The sequence below is a fragment of the Mesoplodon mirus genome (genome assembly GCF_964341445.2).
Source record: "Mesoplodon mirus genome assembly, chromosome: 15".
Classification (NCBI taxonomy): domain Eukaryota; kingdom Metazoa; phylum Chordata; class Mammalia; order Artiodactyla; family Ziphiidae; genus Mesoplodon; species Mesoplodon mirus.
In genome coordinates, this window is record NC_138991.1 from 53,357,502 (window position 1) to 53,370,314 (window position 12,813).

Sequence of the window (12,813 nt, forward strand, 5' to 3'; positions counted from 1 at the left end):
AAGGAAACTATTTACAATGCAATGAAATGATAATTATACTGATTTGCTGAAAAGAGGACTCATACTCAGGGCTATCAGATTTTAGTCTAGCCTCTGCCACTAACTAGCTATAAGATCTTAGGCAAGGCACTTATGATTTTTATTTGTTTGGGGTGGGGGAACTAGACTAGATGGGCTTTGGGATTCTTAAAGTCAGTGGTCAATCATTAGCAGCCGATTGGTCTGTATCTATTTATTAGGTCCAAATTTACTATTGCTTAAAAACATTTATTATAATAGAAACAACAAGTCAGGACTTCCCTGGTGGTCCAGTGGTTAAGAATCCACCTTCCAATGCAGGGGACATGGGTTCAATCCCTGGTCAGGGAACTAAGATCCCACATGTTGTGGGGCAACTAAGCCTGCACACCTCAACTACTAATCCCACGCACCACAACTAATGAGCCTGCGAGCCACAAGTAGAGAGAAGCCAGTGCACTGCAACTAAGACCCAATGCAGCCAAAAACAAATAAATATTTATCCACACACACACACAAAAAGTAAAAAAAAAAAAAAAAAAAAAAAAAAGACTGCTCCTCCAATGCAGGGGGCACGAGTTCAGTCCCTGGTTGGGGAAGTTCCTCATGCCCTGGGGTGTGGCCATAAATAAATAAATAAGAGAAAACACTGAATTAAAAAAAAAAAAGAAACAAGTTAAATTGATTATGATAGGGACTTCCCTGGCAGTCCAGTGGTTAGGACTCGGTGCTTTCACTGCCATGGGCCTTGGCTCGATCCCTGGTCGGCGAACTGAGACCCCATGAGCCGTGCGGCACCGAAAAAAAAATTGATTATGATACATCCACTCAATGGAATATTCTGTGTTCAAAAAAAGAATTAGAAAGCTCTTTAACGCCCAAAATGAAAAGCTCTCCCAAATATATATTGAGTGAAAAAAGCAAGGTATTGAACAGTATGTGAAGAAAAACTAGAGGAACTTCCCTGACCGTCCAGTGCTTAAGACTCTGTGCTTCGAGGCGGCTCTCGTGGAGGCAGCTAGCACGAGGCTGTGGAGCGCTGAGCCGCGCGTCCTGCCCTGCAGCTGCCCAGGCTAGCGAACAATACAGTCAAGATGGCTAAAGGTGATCCCAAGAAACCAAAGGGCAAGAGGTTTGCTTATGCCTTCCTTGTGCAGACGTGCAGAGAGGACCATAAGAAGAAAAACCCCGAGGTCCCTGTCAATTTTGCAGAATTTTCCAAGAAGTGCTCTGAGAGGTGGAAGACAATGTCTGGGAAAGAGAAGTCTAAATTTGATGAAATGGCAAAGGCAGATAAAGTGCGCTATGATCGGGAAATGAAGGATTACGGACCAGCTAAGGGAGGCAAGAAGAAGGACCCGAATGCCCCCAAGAGGCCACGGTCTGGATTTTTCCTGTTCTCTTCCGAATTCTGCCCCAAGATCAAATCTACAAACCCTGGCATCTCTATTGGAGATGTGGCAAAGAAGCTGGGCGAGATGTGGAATAACTTAAGTGACAGCGAGAAGCAGCCATACATCAACAAGGCAGCGAAGCTGAAGGAGAAATACGAGAAGGATGTCGCAGACTATAAGTCTAAAGGGAAGTTTGATGGCACCAAGGGTCCTTTTAAAGTGGTCCGGAAAAAGGTGGAAGAGGAAGATGAAGAAGAAGAGGATGAAGAAGAGGAGGAGGAGGAAGAGGAGGATGAATAAAAAAACTGTTCATCTGTCTCCCTGTGAATACCTTAGAGTAGGGAGCGCCGTGATTGACACACGTCTTGCCCAAGACGTATCTGTTGCCCTCATTACGTTGAATTACCCAGTTGGACCATGATCATATCGTAGTCTCTCAGAGTGCTCTAGCAATTGTCAGTGGTTTACATGAAGTGGCCATGGGTGTCTGGAGCACCCGGAAACTGTATCAAAGTTGTACATGTTTCCAAACATTTTAAAAAATGAAAAGGCTCTCCTGTTCTCCTCACTCTGTGCACTTTGCTGTTGGTGTGACAAGGCATTTAAAGATGTTTCTGGCATTTTCTTTCTTTTTTTTTTTTTAATTTGTGAGGTGGTGTGTTAACTCTATGGTTATTGGCTAGGAATCCCGAGTTCTCAACTGTACATATCTATAGTTTGTAAAAAGAACAAAGCAACCGAGACACACTCTTGATGCTCCTTGCTTGGCATGGTGGCTGTAGGGGTGATGCCTTCCGGAGGGGCCATAGCTCAGGGCATGCACTGTGGGGCTGGACCTCTGGACACTGCAGTGGGCATGCATTTAGCTTCAGATTGTCTTGTTTCTGTATACAGAGACATAGCATCCCGCTGCCATTCTTAGCTGTGGAAAGGGTGGGTGAGCTAGCATGAGAAGTGTTTTGGATCATTTTTAGTTGAAGTGCAGTAGTTTTAAACTGTTTGTTTTTTAAACAAACCATAGAATTCTTCATTGTCAGCAAAGCCAAGAGCCACTGCATTGATGAAAGTTCAAGAACCTTCTATGCTAAACACAATCTGCAATGTTCTGTTATTTTTATTTTTGTATGTTTAGAATGCTGAAATGTTTATGAAGTTAAATAAACAGTATTACATTAAAAAAAAAAAAAGACTCTGCTTCCACTGCAGGGGAAGTGGGTTTGATCCCTGGTTGGGGAACTAAAATCCCACATGCCTCATGGCCCAGCCAAAAGGAAGGAAGGAAGGAAGGAAGGAAGGAAGTTAGGAAGGAGAGAGAGAACGAAAGAAAGAAAGAAAGAAAGAAAGAAACTGCTCTCAGAAAAAAAAAAAGGACAGATTTAAGGGAACCAAGCTTGAGATTAAAGAATTTGAAAAAAAATACTAGAATGTACAGTATAAGCATGTTATATATATAAATGAATGTTATATAATGAATGTATTATATATATATGTATTTGAATGAAAGGATTTCCAAGAAACTAATAACATTTTAAAAAATATATAAATTTATTTATTTATTACTTTTTGGCTGTGTTGGGTCTTCATTGCTGCACGTGGGCTTTCTCTAATTGCGGCTAGTGGGGGCTACTCTTTGTTGCAGTGCGCGGACTTCTCACTGCAGTGGCTTCTCATTGCGGAGCACGGGCTCTAGGCACATGGGCTTCAGTAGTTGTGGCACATGGGCTCAGTAGTTGTGGTTCATGGGCTCTAGAGTGCAGGCTCAGTAGTTGTGGCACACGGGCTTTGTTGCTCCGCGGCATGTGGGATCTTCCCAGACCAGGGCTCGATCCATGTCCCCTGCATTCACAGGTGGATTCTTAACCACTGCACCATCAGGGAAGTCCTAATAACATTTTTAATGTCTATCAGTAGCACTGTGCTGAGGATTATAGAGAGAGTTTACTATGTGCTATTTTATCCTTTTTGGATTTTGTAATATGGAAATATATTACCCAAAGATTTAAACTTTAAAAATCTGCTCATCCTATATATTTTTAATATCACATTTTTAATTGAAGTATAGTTGATGTACCATACTATATAAGTTACAGGTGTACAATATAGTGATTCACAATTTTTAAAGGTTATAATTCATTTAAAGTTGTTATAAAATATTGGCTATATTCCCTGTGTTGTGTAATATTTCCTTGTAGCTTATTTATTTTATTAAACGTTTATTTCTTTATTTATTTGGTTGCACCAGGTCTTAGTTGCAGCAGGCAGGCTCCTTAGTTGCGGCTCCAGGGCTCCTTAGTTGTGGCATGCGAACTCTTAGTTGCGCTATGCATGTGGGATCTAGTTCCCTGACCAGGGATCGAACCCAGACCCCCTGCACTGGGAGCGTGGAGTCCCATCTGCTGTGCCACCAGGAAAGTCCCCTGTAGCTTATTTTATACATAATAGTTTGTACCTCTTAATCCCCTACTCCCATCTTGCTCCTCCCCACTTCCTTCTCCCCTCTGGTAACCACTAATATGTTTTCTGTATCTGTGGGTCTGTTTCTTTTTTGTTATATTCACTAGTTCGTTACATGTTTTAGATTCCACATATAAGGGATATCATACAGTATTTGTCTTTGTCTGACTTATTTCACTTAGCACAATACCCTCCAAGTCCATCCATATTGTTGCAAAATTTCATTCTTTTTTATGGCTGGGTAGTATAGAAACATTTCTTTTGAAATGGGTGAAAAATAAACCAGACAGTGTTTTTATTTTATATTGATTTATTGATTTATGTATTTATTTTTTAAGAATAATGAGATTTATTTTTCCTTCATGTCGAGGCCTGTGTGGAGTCCAGGCTAGTGGGCAGCTCTGCTGCAGGCAGCCGGTCATTTGGGGACCTTGTTTTTAAAATACATAAACATCTATATTTACTAAGATGATTAGAGTTGTTTCTATCTTTCTTTCAAGGTGACTATCTGCTTCCTGGCACTGTGGTAGCACCTGAGGTTCACTAATCACCGTTCTTGAGAACCACCTCTATTTATCCAAGATAAAATCCAACCATACGAATATTGGTTAGCCACTGCAAGATAAAAGGCTCTTCTGTAGGTTCCTGAAACGTGCGTGTGGGCACACCCCCCAACAATGTCCTTTGCACTTACCTGGTCGCTTGTTCTGTACTACTTTAAAGTTGATTTTTCTCTGAGTTCCTAACTATAGTTCTTGTGTTATTAAAACAACTGTGCTTACCTGGTTCATTTTATATACAGAAGCTCAGCTGTTGCATATATTATTACTTAAAAATAAATTGATAAATGTCATATGGTTTATAAATTGCTGGTTTAATCCAATTATTCTTTTTAAAAAATTGTGGTAAACTACACATAAAATTTACCACCTTAACCATTTTTAATTGTACAGTTCAGTAGTGTTAAGTACATTGACATTGTTGTACAGCCAACCTCCAGAACTCTTTTCATCTGAAACTCTGTACCCATTAAACAACTCCAGGTTCCCCACTCTCCCCAGCTTCTGGCAACCACCATTCTACTTTCTGTCTCTTCGAATTTGGTTCTCTGATATGAGAAGTCTCATATAAGTGGACTCATACAGTATATATCTTGTTGAAACTGGCTTATTTCACTTAGCATAACGTCCTTCCCTTATTCTTTTTTCTGAGTATCTGCAATGCATAAAGTCTACCAACTTGAGTTAATTTTTAAAAATTATAAACATAGAAATACTGAAGCATAGGGCAGAAAAGGGGAAGAAATATAAAAGCAACTAAATTTTTGGAAGTTTTGATCCAAAGTACCGTACCACCTAAAAATGTACTTTTGCCTATAATTGGAAATTTTAAAAGCAAACTATCCCTATATTAGACCATTCTTGCATAAACAATTCACTGATACAAAGAAAGAACATAAGAGGAGAGCAGTCCCAAATGAATTTTATTTGATTATCATTAAAATATGCAATCAAATCAGCAGGTTTTAAATCCTTGGGAAAAAGGGAAACTCATATTGCTTAAATCAAATGAACATATAAATAAACTGTAACATGTTATAATACCCTGATTGTATTAACCTTTCTGATAGCTTAACGAGGTCACAAAGCATCCTTAAATACAAGGAGCTGCAATTTTCAATGTCCATTTCTGTGGGATTTGTACTGACACATTCACCCAGAGTACGTGAGACATGATTTTCCGCTTAGAATGCTGGAATACTTTCACAAGAGAAGTCTATTTTAAAAACCAACTTCTTTTAAAATGAAGTTCATTTGGAACAGCATAGTTTATTATGGCTTCAAATTCTGGCAATAAACATCTTTACTGTCTGGGGCTGGAAAATTCTCCCCACTCTGCAGCACAGACTTGGTGGAGGCAGCTGGTCAAGTCTGCAGTGCTGAGACAGGCCAGGGCTCCAGATGGAGGTTTCCAAATCGAGATTAAGGTAAGTATTTGTGCTTTTATAAACTTGGCACTTAAATCTGTAGGAACACTGGTGAGTTCTGGAAAGAAAAAAGCAATTTTATTTGAGATGAGACTTATAAACATAGAGAGGAACCAAAAAATGAAAGAGTTGTTGATTTGCATTCTCTCTCTGGAAATAAAGCTTTCAATAGAGAAATAACCCTAGACTGATCTGGGGTATTACAGCCCAAGTTATGACTAATACGCTTAAGAAAAAGGCTCTTTAATAACTATTGCTTGGAAGGAAAGCTTGTAATATACACCTTATAACAAATTATACATCAATTACACATCAATTCCAGCTCCTCCATTTATGTGACATTGAAAAGAATTACATAACTTTCCAATATCAAATCTCCCTTCCTTGAAGTGGAGATAATAATGGTGCCTTATCTCTGATGGTTGTGACGAATGAGATAAAGCCTGTAAGTTACTTAGCACAGTGGGTAGTGTACTATGAACACCCAAGAAATGTTAACTATTATTATTATTAATAAATGCCCCCTATGTGTGTGTTGATTCAGAATTACACAAAATGGGAACACAAAGATGAACAAAACAAAGGTGAATGAGATCCTCATGGTCTAGTGGAGAAGATACCATTTCTATTTAAGAGGTAATGCGTCATCTGAGGATCAAAATAAGGTTTTTTTTTTTAAGTGCCTAATGAACTATAGCGCAAATTTTTATTATTCTAGATCAGGGTTTCTCAACCTCACACTGACGATGTTTGGGGTGGGATAATTCTGTGCTGTGAGGGGCTGGCCTGAGCACTATAGGGTGTTTGGCAGCCCCTCTGGCCTCCACCCACTAGATGCCAGCAGCACCTCTCCACACTCTGCGCTTTTACATTGCTGTGGTCTGCGGCTGGAGCCTCCAAGACCAAACCCCGGGGATCGGTTTCTGCTCCTGCTCTCCCCAGGGCTCCCTGTGCCTGCTTGTCTCCTCAGGGCCTGAACATTATGGCAGATGGCAGGCATCCAACAGTGGAATCTCAACCTGGGAGTCGGGGACTGGGCAAATCAGCTCTCCTCAGGCCAGCAGACAAAGATGAGACGGCCAGGTTCTCTGAGAGGAGAGAATGACGGCCTCGGGCCTGGATGTCACTGGGGCAGAGTGAAATACACTGTGTTGGCTGCAAACCTGGCCAGCCAGGCTGGTCTCCCTCTGCCTCCGGCGAGTTGCTCTTGGTCAGGTGAATGACTCCAGCAGTGCAACTGGAGTCAAAGCCGCTATACAGCCCCCCACCCCCAGCAAAAGGGGGTGGGGTGGGGCGGGAGTAGTTACTCTTTTGTTATATAAGCAGCCACGTAATAGTCTGGATTTTGCCTTTTGGCCCACAGAGCCTAAAATATTTACCATCTGGGCCATTATAGAAAAAAATTTGTCCACCTCCATTTTAGATAGGTACTTATCCTACCATCAGTACAGAGAAATGCATCAAAATGGTGTCATTCTACCTGACAGTCATCTTGAGACAGGAAGACAAGAGCACAGCCATTTCGGAAAAGGACCAGGGTAACGGCCTTGGGCAAAACAGGCCTTGTAAGCTAAAGAACAAAGGCCCCGGGGGTCTGAGTCCCAAAGACTAACCTTATCTGTTCCTGTGCATTTTTGCAGAAAATTCTCATGCATTTCTTCCCCCTCACAGAAACAACTCCCTATTCCTTATAGCCATCATGGAGCCACCTGCTGATGATCAAAGAAGTTTGACGATTTCTGGAAATTATCAGTGATCCATGAGACAAACCCTCCCTTTTGTTATAATAGCAACTCGCCCCTTCTACTCTAGGAGCTGGAAGTTTTGTTTTGCTTTGTTTTCTTGTTGTTGTTGTAGTTTTCCGCCCTCTCCCTTGTGCACACGCTACCTCTTTGAATAAAAACCTCTGCTTGCCTAAGGGTCTTGTGGAAACTATCATTTCTATGGTAGTGCCATCCAAGAATCGGGAAAGGGGCTGGCAACAATCTTTGTAGCAAAAAAAATTTTATGTACAAGTAAATAAACACCTGACAGTGTTTTCCAGGATGAATACCCATGGAGCCTACACTTTATTTTTAAATTAATTTATTTATTTATTTATTTATGGCTGTGCTGGGTCTTTGTTGCTTCAGGCGGGCTTTCTCTACTTGCGGCGAGCAGGGGCTACTCTTTGTTGTGGTGCGCAGGCTTCTCATTGCGGTGGCTTCTCTTGTGGAGCACAGGCTCTAGGCGTGTGGGCTTCAGTAGTTGTGGCATGCAGGCTTCAGTAGTTGTGGCATGTGGGCTCAGTAGTTGTGGCTCACGGGCTCTAGAGCACAGGCTCAGTAGTTGTGGAGCATGGGCTTAGTTGCTCCGTGGCATGTGGGATCTTCCCGGACCAGGGCTCGAACCCGTGTCCCCTGCATTGGCAGGTGGATTCTTAACCACTGCGTCACCAGGGAAGTCCCCTACACTTTAATTAGAAACTGTTGCTAATATCTAAGAGGACTGTTTTCCCCTTAGAACTAACTGGGAGAGAACTTAGCAATTATTCTCTAATTATTGGCCTCCTGCCATTACTTTAGAACAGAGCCCACAGGTAGAATTATGAACACAAGTACCCTTCTTAAAAAGCCTTCAAAGGTTTCCCACTTCCTCACACCCAACCCCAAGCACTCTTGACTCCAGCATTGGATTATCCTTTCCCAAATGTGTTGCCAGCAAGCCATGGACTGACTGTTAAACCTCTGAGTCTTTCTGTTGATGATTTTCCCCGATGCATGGAATGTTCTTCTCATCTTCCTCAACCAATAGACACCTACTTTAGGATCCAATTCAAAAATTCCTCACCCTGTATTCTGGAAGACTGTGAGTAGACTCGTGTTACAGCTCACTGTGTTAGTGATTCCTAGATCTGTCTGCCTTGATCAACAGTGAGCACTTGGAGAGCAGGGGCACCTTCTCTCTGAATCCCCAATGCCTAATGGAATGCCTGGCACTTGCTAGAAATTCAGTAAATGCCGGGTCAGTGAATTAATTATTTGAAAGGCATCGCATGGCTCTTCCTGTCAAAAATAATTATTCCACTAAAAATTAGCAGGTAGACACCAGCCTACCCCTTCTCCTTCCTTGTCTATAAGTTTCTCCTCTTTAGAGAACAGGGTCTCTAAGCTTTCTGATGGCAAGGTCTGCATCCTTTCATGTTTATATGCATTTACCATTATTCCTCGCACTTAGTAAGTGCTCCTTCAAGAATTACATGGAGAATTATTTCGATCATATGAATTACTTGAAAGAATTAATGGGAAAAAATGATCTTTTTCAATAATACTAAATCCTTAATTTCTGGAATTATGGTTTGTCAGTGTTTTGCTCTTAAAAAAATTTTTAAAGAGATAAACATAAATCACTGAATGTACTTCATTTTAGAATCCACGTGTCCAAATTGTACAAAATCAAAAGAGCTAAAATGCTTTGCCCTTATGATTATCTATAGAATATATATGTGTTTATATACCTAGAGAGTGTTACACATTCTCTTAAAGGCGAATTGGAGAAAATCATAAGGGAATTAAGAGTTTGACTTCCACCTAATATTCAGTTATATCTCACGCTGGAAATGAAACCAACCGATATGAAATAAGGATGAACACCTTCTTGAATATGTTGGTAGCATTTAAACAAGGAGCATTAACATAATTTCAAAGTATTGCTCTGCCCCCCATACTCTTCCTCCCTGCCCCCAAGTAACTTATCAACAGGATTAGAGAGGAAGACCAGGATTGACACTCAGCACTTAACCCCCTGAGAAGCAGGGTCACCAATTTTGACCTTCACATGATCTTTTCTACCATTCCAATTGACAAGGGTTTGGGAGTTAAGTGAACTTCCTCCGCAATAACCTTAACCACAAAATTCATCCAATAGGTCAGAATAAAGGGTTTTGGGAGTTAATAGAAAGCGCATACGATTTAGAACAAATAACCAAATGTTTTCCAAATCTCAGAATCTTTCCAAGTTTCACTCTACAATTAATTTTTACCTTTACGTTGACTCATGTAAAGTATTTTTTACTTAAATAAGTGGATTTCAAAAAGGAACCATCACTATTGTATCAATAAATAGAGAAACCAGTATTACTGGGCATGAATAGAAGTTATCCACTGAAATAACTTTGTTAACACAAATGGTATTAAATCCTAGCTGGGTTGCCTACCAAAGCGTTACAGAGGTGTTAGAGATCACTAACCCCAAACTAAGGGCATTCTCCTTGATATAATCAGAAAGATTGAAAAAAGAATTGAAAAGGGAATAACTTTCCCACTGGAAGGCTCACTGCTATTTATGCTGTGTCCCTGGACCACCTAAAATCATCTTGTTTCAGAAACACTGCAGAGTCCCCCCACCTTAGAGGCCCTGAAGGAAGGTAATTAACACCCTCCCCCCACCAAGTCGAAATAAAGTATCAGGCTGGGAGAGCCATAAAACCTTAACAGCAACTCATCCACTCAGAGCACTAGGTTCAAAAATCTATCAAAGTTCAAATGATCTAATCCCTGAAGGAAGAGGCCACTTCACCTCCAGTAACTTAATGTTTTTTAAGAGCGGGGGTTGAGGAAACCACCAGAACATGGACCCGGCAACAGTTAAGGAATACTGCAGGTATTCCTCCAAAGTCACTTACTTGGTGGAGGCCTTAGGGCCACTCGGAGGGCTGGGGTCTGGTTCTGTGCTAGAGAGAGCGACTCCTCCTCTCCGGGACTGGGGTGGGTGCCCTGCAGGGGGGCACTGACTGCTGGGCTTGAGCAGCTGGAGCTGGGGACTCAGGGAGCAGGGATGCAGTGTCAGGGGGGTTCTGACTTAGCTCCTGGCCTGCTGGTGGCAGGGTCTCGAAAGCAACTGGCTCTCTGTGAAACTCCTGGGCAGATGGAGACTGGCTTGGTCCAATCCTCTGGACTAAAGAGCTGCTCTGGGAGGTCTGTTGGGTGTGATACATGGCCTGAAAGTCCTGGACAGCCTGGGCCACCTGAGGGTCCACAGGTTGGGTCTGAAAAGAGTGGGTGGGCAGAAGCTGGAGCAGAGAGACCTGGGTGGCCAGACCCTGGGATTGGGAAGCCTGAAGAGGTGGTGGCTGGGTTTGACAGGCCTGAGCAAGATTCTGGAACTGGCTCTGTGAAGCCACAGGCACCAGGAGGTGGCTCTGAGAGGTAAGGATGGTCAGAGGCTGACTTGTAGAGGACAAAGGGACAGGAGGCAGTCTCTTAGAGGCAAAGAGGACCGGAAGCTGAGTAGTAGAAGCCAAGGAAGCTACAGGCTGGCTGTTAGGAGTCAGAATAGGCAGGGGCTGGCTAGTAGAGGCCAAGGGGGCAGCAGGCTGGCTCAGAGAGGCAAGAGTAACTGCAGGGGGCTGGGTCGTAGAGGCCAAGGAAACTACAGGCTGGCTCTTAGAGTTCAGAATCGGCAGAGGCTGGCTAGCAGAGGCCACGGGGACTATGGGCAGGCTCTTAAAAGCCAGGATGGCTGGAGTGAGAGGCTGGTCCAGAGGAGATGGAGTGACTGGTTGCACCAGATGGGTCCATGGTCCTTTAACAAACGTTGGGAGACTAGCCTCGGTGCCTAGGGGAACCGCATTGGGGCCCAAGGAGCAAACTCCCTTTAAACTTTTGACAGCTTCAGGTTTGGGGAGATCCTCGCTGCCAAAGTCCTGAGCGTCGCCGCTCTCCTTGGCACCTTCCATCCCGTCTTTGTCCTCGTCTAGCTGGTTTTCGACCTGGCCCGTGACGGTCATATCCAGAGCACTCCCTTGCAGCAACCTCTTGCGGTGCCGCCGCCCCAGCCGCATCCGCATAAAGGTTTTGGAAACGCTGCCCATGTTGAAAGAGAAACGGTTGCTGATGGTCTGGCTCAGGACTTCCAGCGTGGTGGCGGAAGGCAGGTGGGAGGGCCTGCTCAAGGGCTCTTCAGAAGACAGTTCGATGTTACCGCTGTACCAGAAAACCCACCAGAGGAGGCTGAGGAAGATGATGATGGAACCCAGGTAAAGCAACAGGTCGTAGAAGAGCAGATCGGCGAAGACCCCGGTGAACATCACGGTCGCGCCCACCGTGTCGAAGGCGACGCCCAACCAAAAGAAATGCTTGCAACGGCCCAGACCCGACCGCTTCTTGGTCCTGTCGACGTCGTTAATCGAAAGCTCCATGAGCTCCCACTGTCGCCGCCACCAGGTCCGCAAAAGCGACCAGGCAGGCGGCACCGCCACAGGCCAGCTGTGGCCGCTGTGTCCCCATGGCAACGCCTTGGGGGCGAGCCAAGCAGGAGGCGGGGCGAGAGGGCGGGAAAGAGAGGCCGCCGCTCACCTGTCCGGAGGAAAAAAAAAGGGGGGCGTGTCCCCAGATCCTGGCGCATGCGCGGTACGCCCCGTCGCCCGCGGCGCCGCCTTCTCCGCATGCGCAGTGCTCCCTCCCTGTGCGACACGCGTAGAGTTTACCTCTCCGGACCGTCGTCTGTTGTCCCCGCCGTGGGGGGGGGGGGACTTATCTACATTCCTTTCCCCTCGCCCCCGCCTTCCAGAACGAGGGCGACATCCTGAAGGAGAGCAAAAGGCAAGGACCCTCTTCTAGGAATTTCCCCTTCTCAGCTAGGAGTACAGCTTGGTCTCAGGTATTGCCACCTTCAGAGTTAAAGGCTTTCCTTTGTTTTGGTGAAGAATTGGCTAGATTAGGGCCTGTTGATAGATATCTTAATTCCGATCTTATCTGTTTGCCCCCTAGTGACTGAACTATTACATACTTCTACTAGTTAATAGCTGGCCTAGAGGTGAATTCCCCTCCCCCTCCCCATGTCTTCAGTTTCTTCCATTTTAGTTTTCCTTACAAAGTTTTTTTGATGCTCCCTGTGGCATGCGGGATCGAATCCGTGCCCCCTGCAGTGGAAGCACGGAATCGTAACCACTGGACCAACAGGGAATTCTATTTTCCTTAC

General features: G+C 44.0%; 1 protein-coding gene across 1 annotated transcript; it reads left to right on the forward strand.

Moving 5' to 3' along the window:
- Nucleotides 1-1,091: 1,091 nt before the first annotated feature.
- Nucleotides 1,092-1,712, forward strand: LOC309817247 (high mobility group protein B3-like; the record flags this gene model as incomplete). The annotated part of the gene is made up of 1 exon (XM_082645370.1): nt 1,092-1,712. The coding sequence occupies exon 1, from the start codon at nt 1,113-1,115 to the stop codon at nt 1,710-1,712; it is 600 nt and encodes a 199-aa protein (XP_082501496.1). The 5' UTR covers nt 1,092-1,112.
- Nucleotides 1,713-12,813: the final 11,101 nt, after the last annotated feature.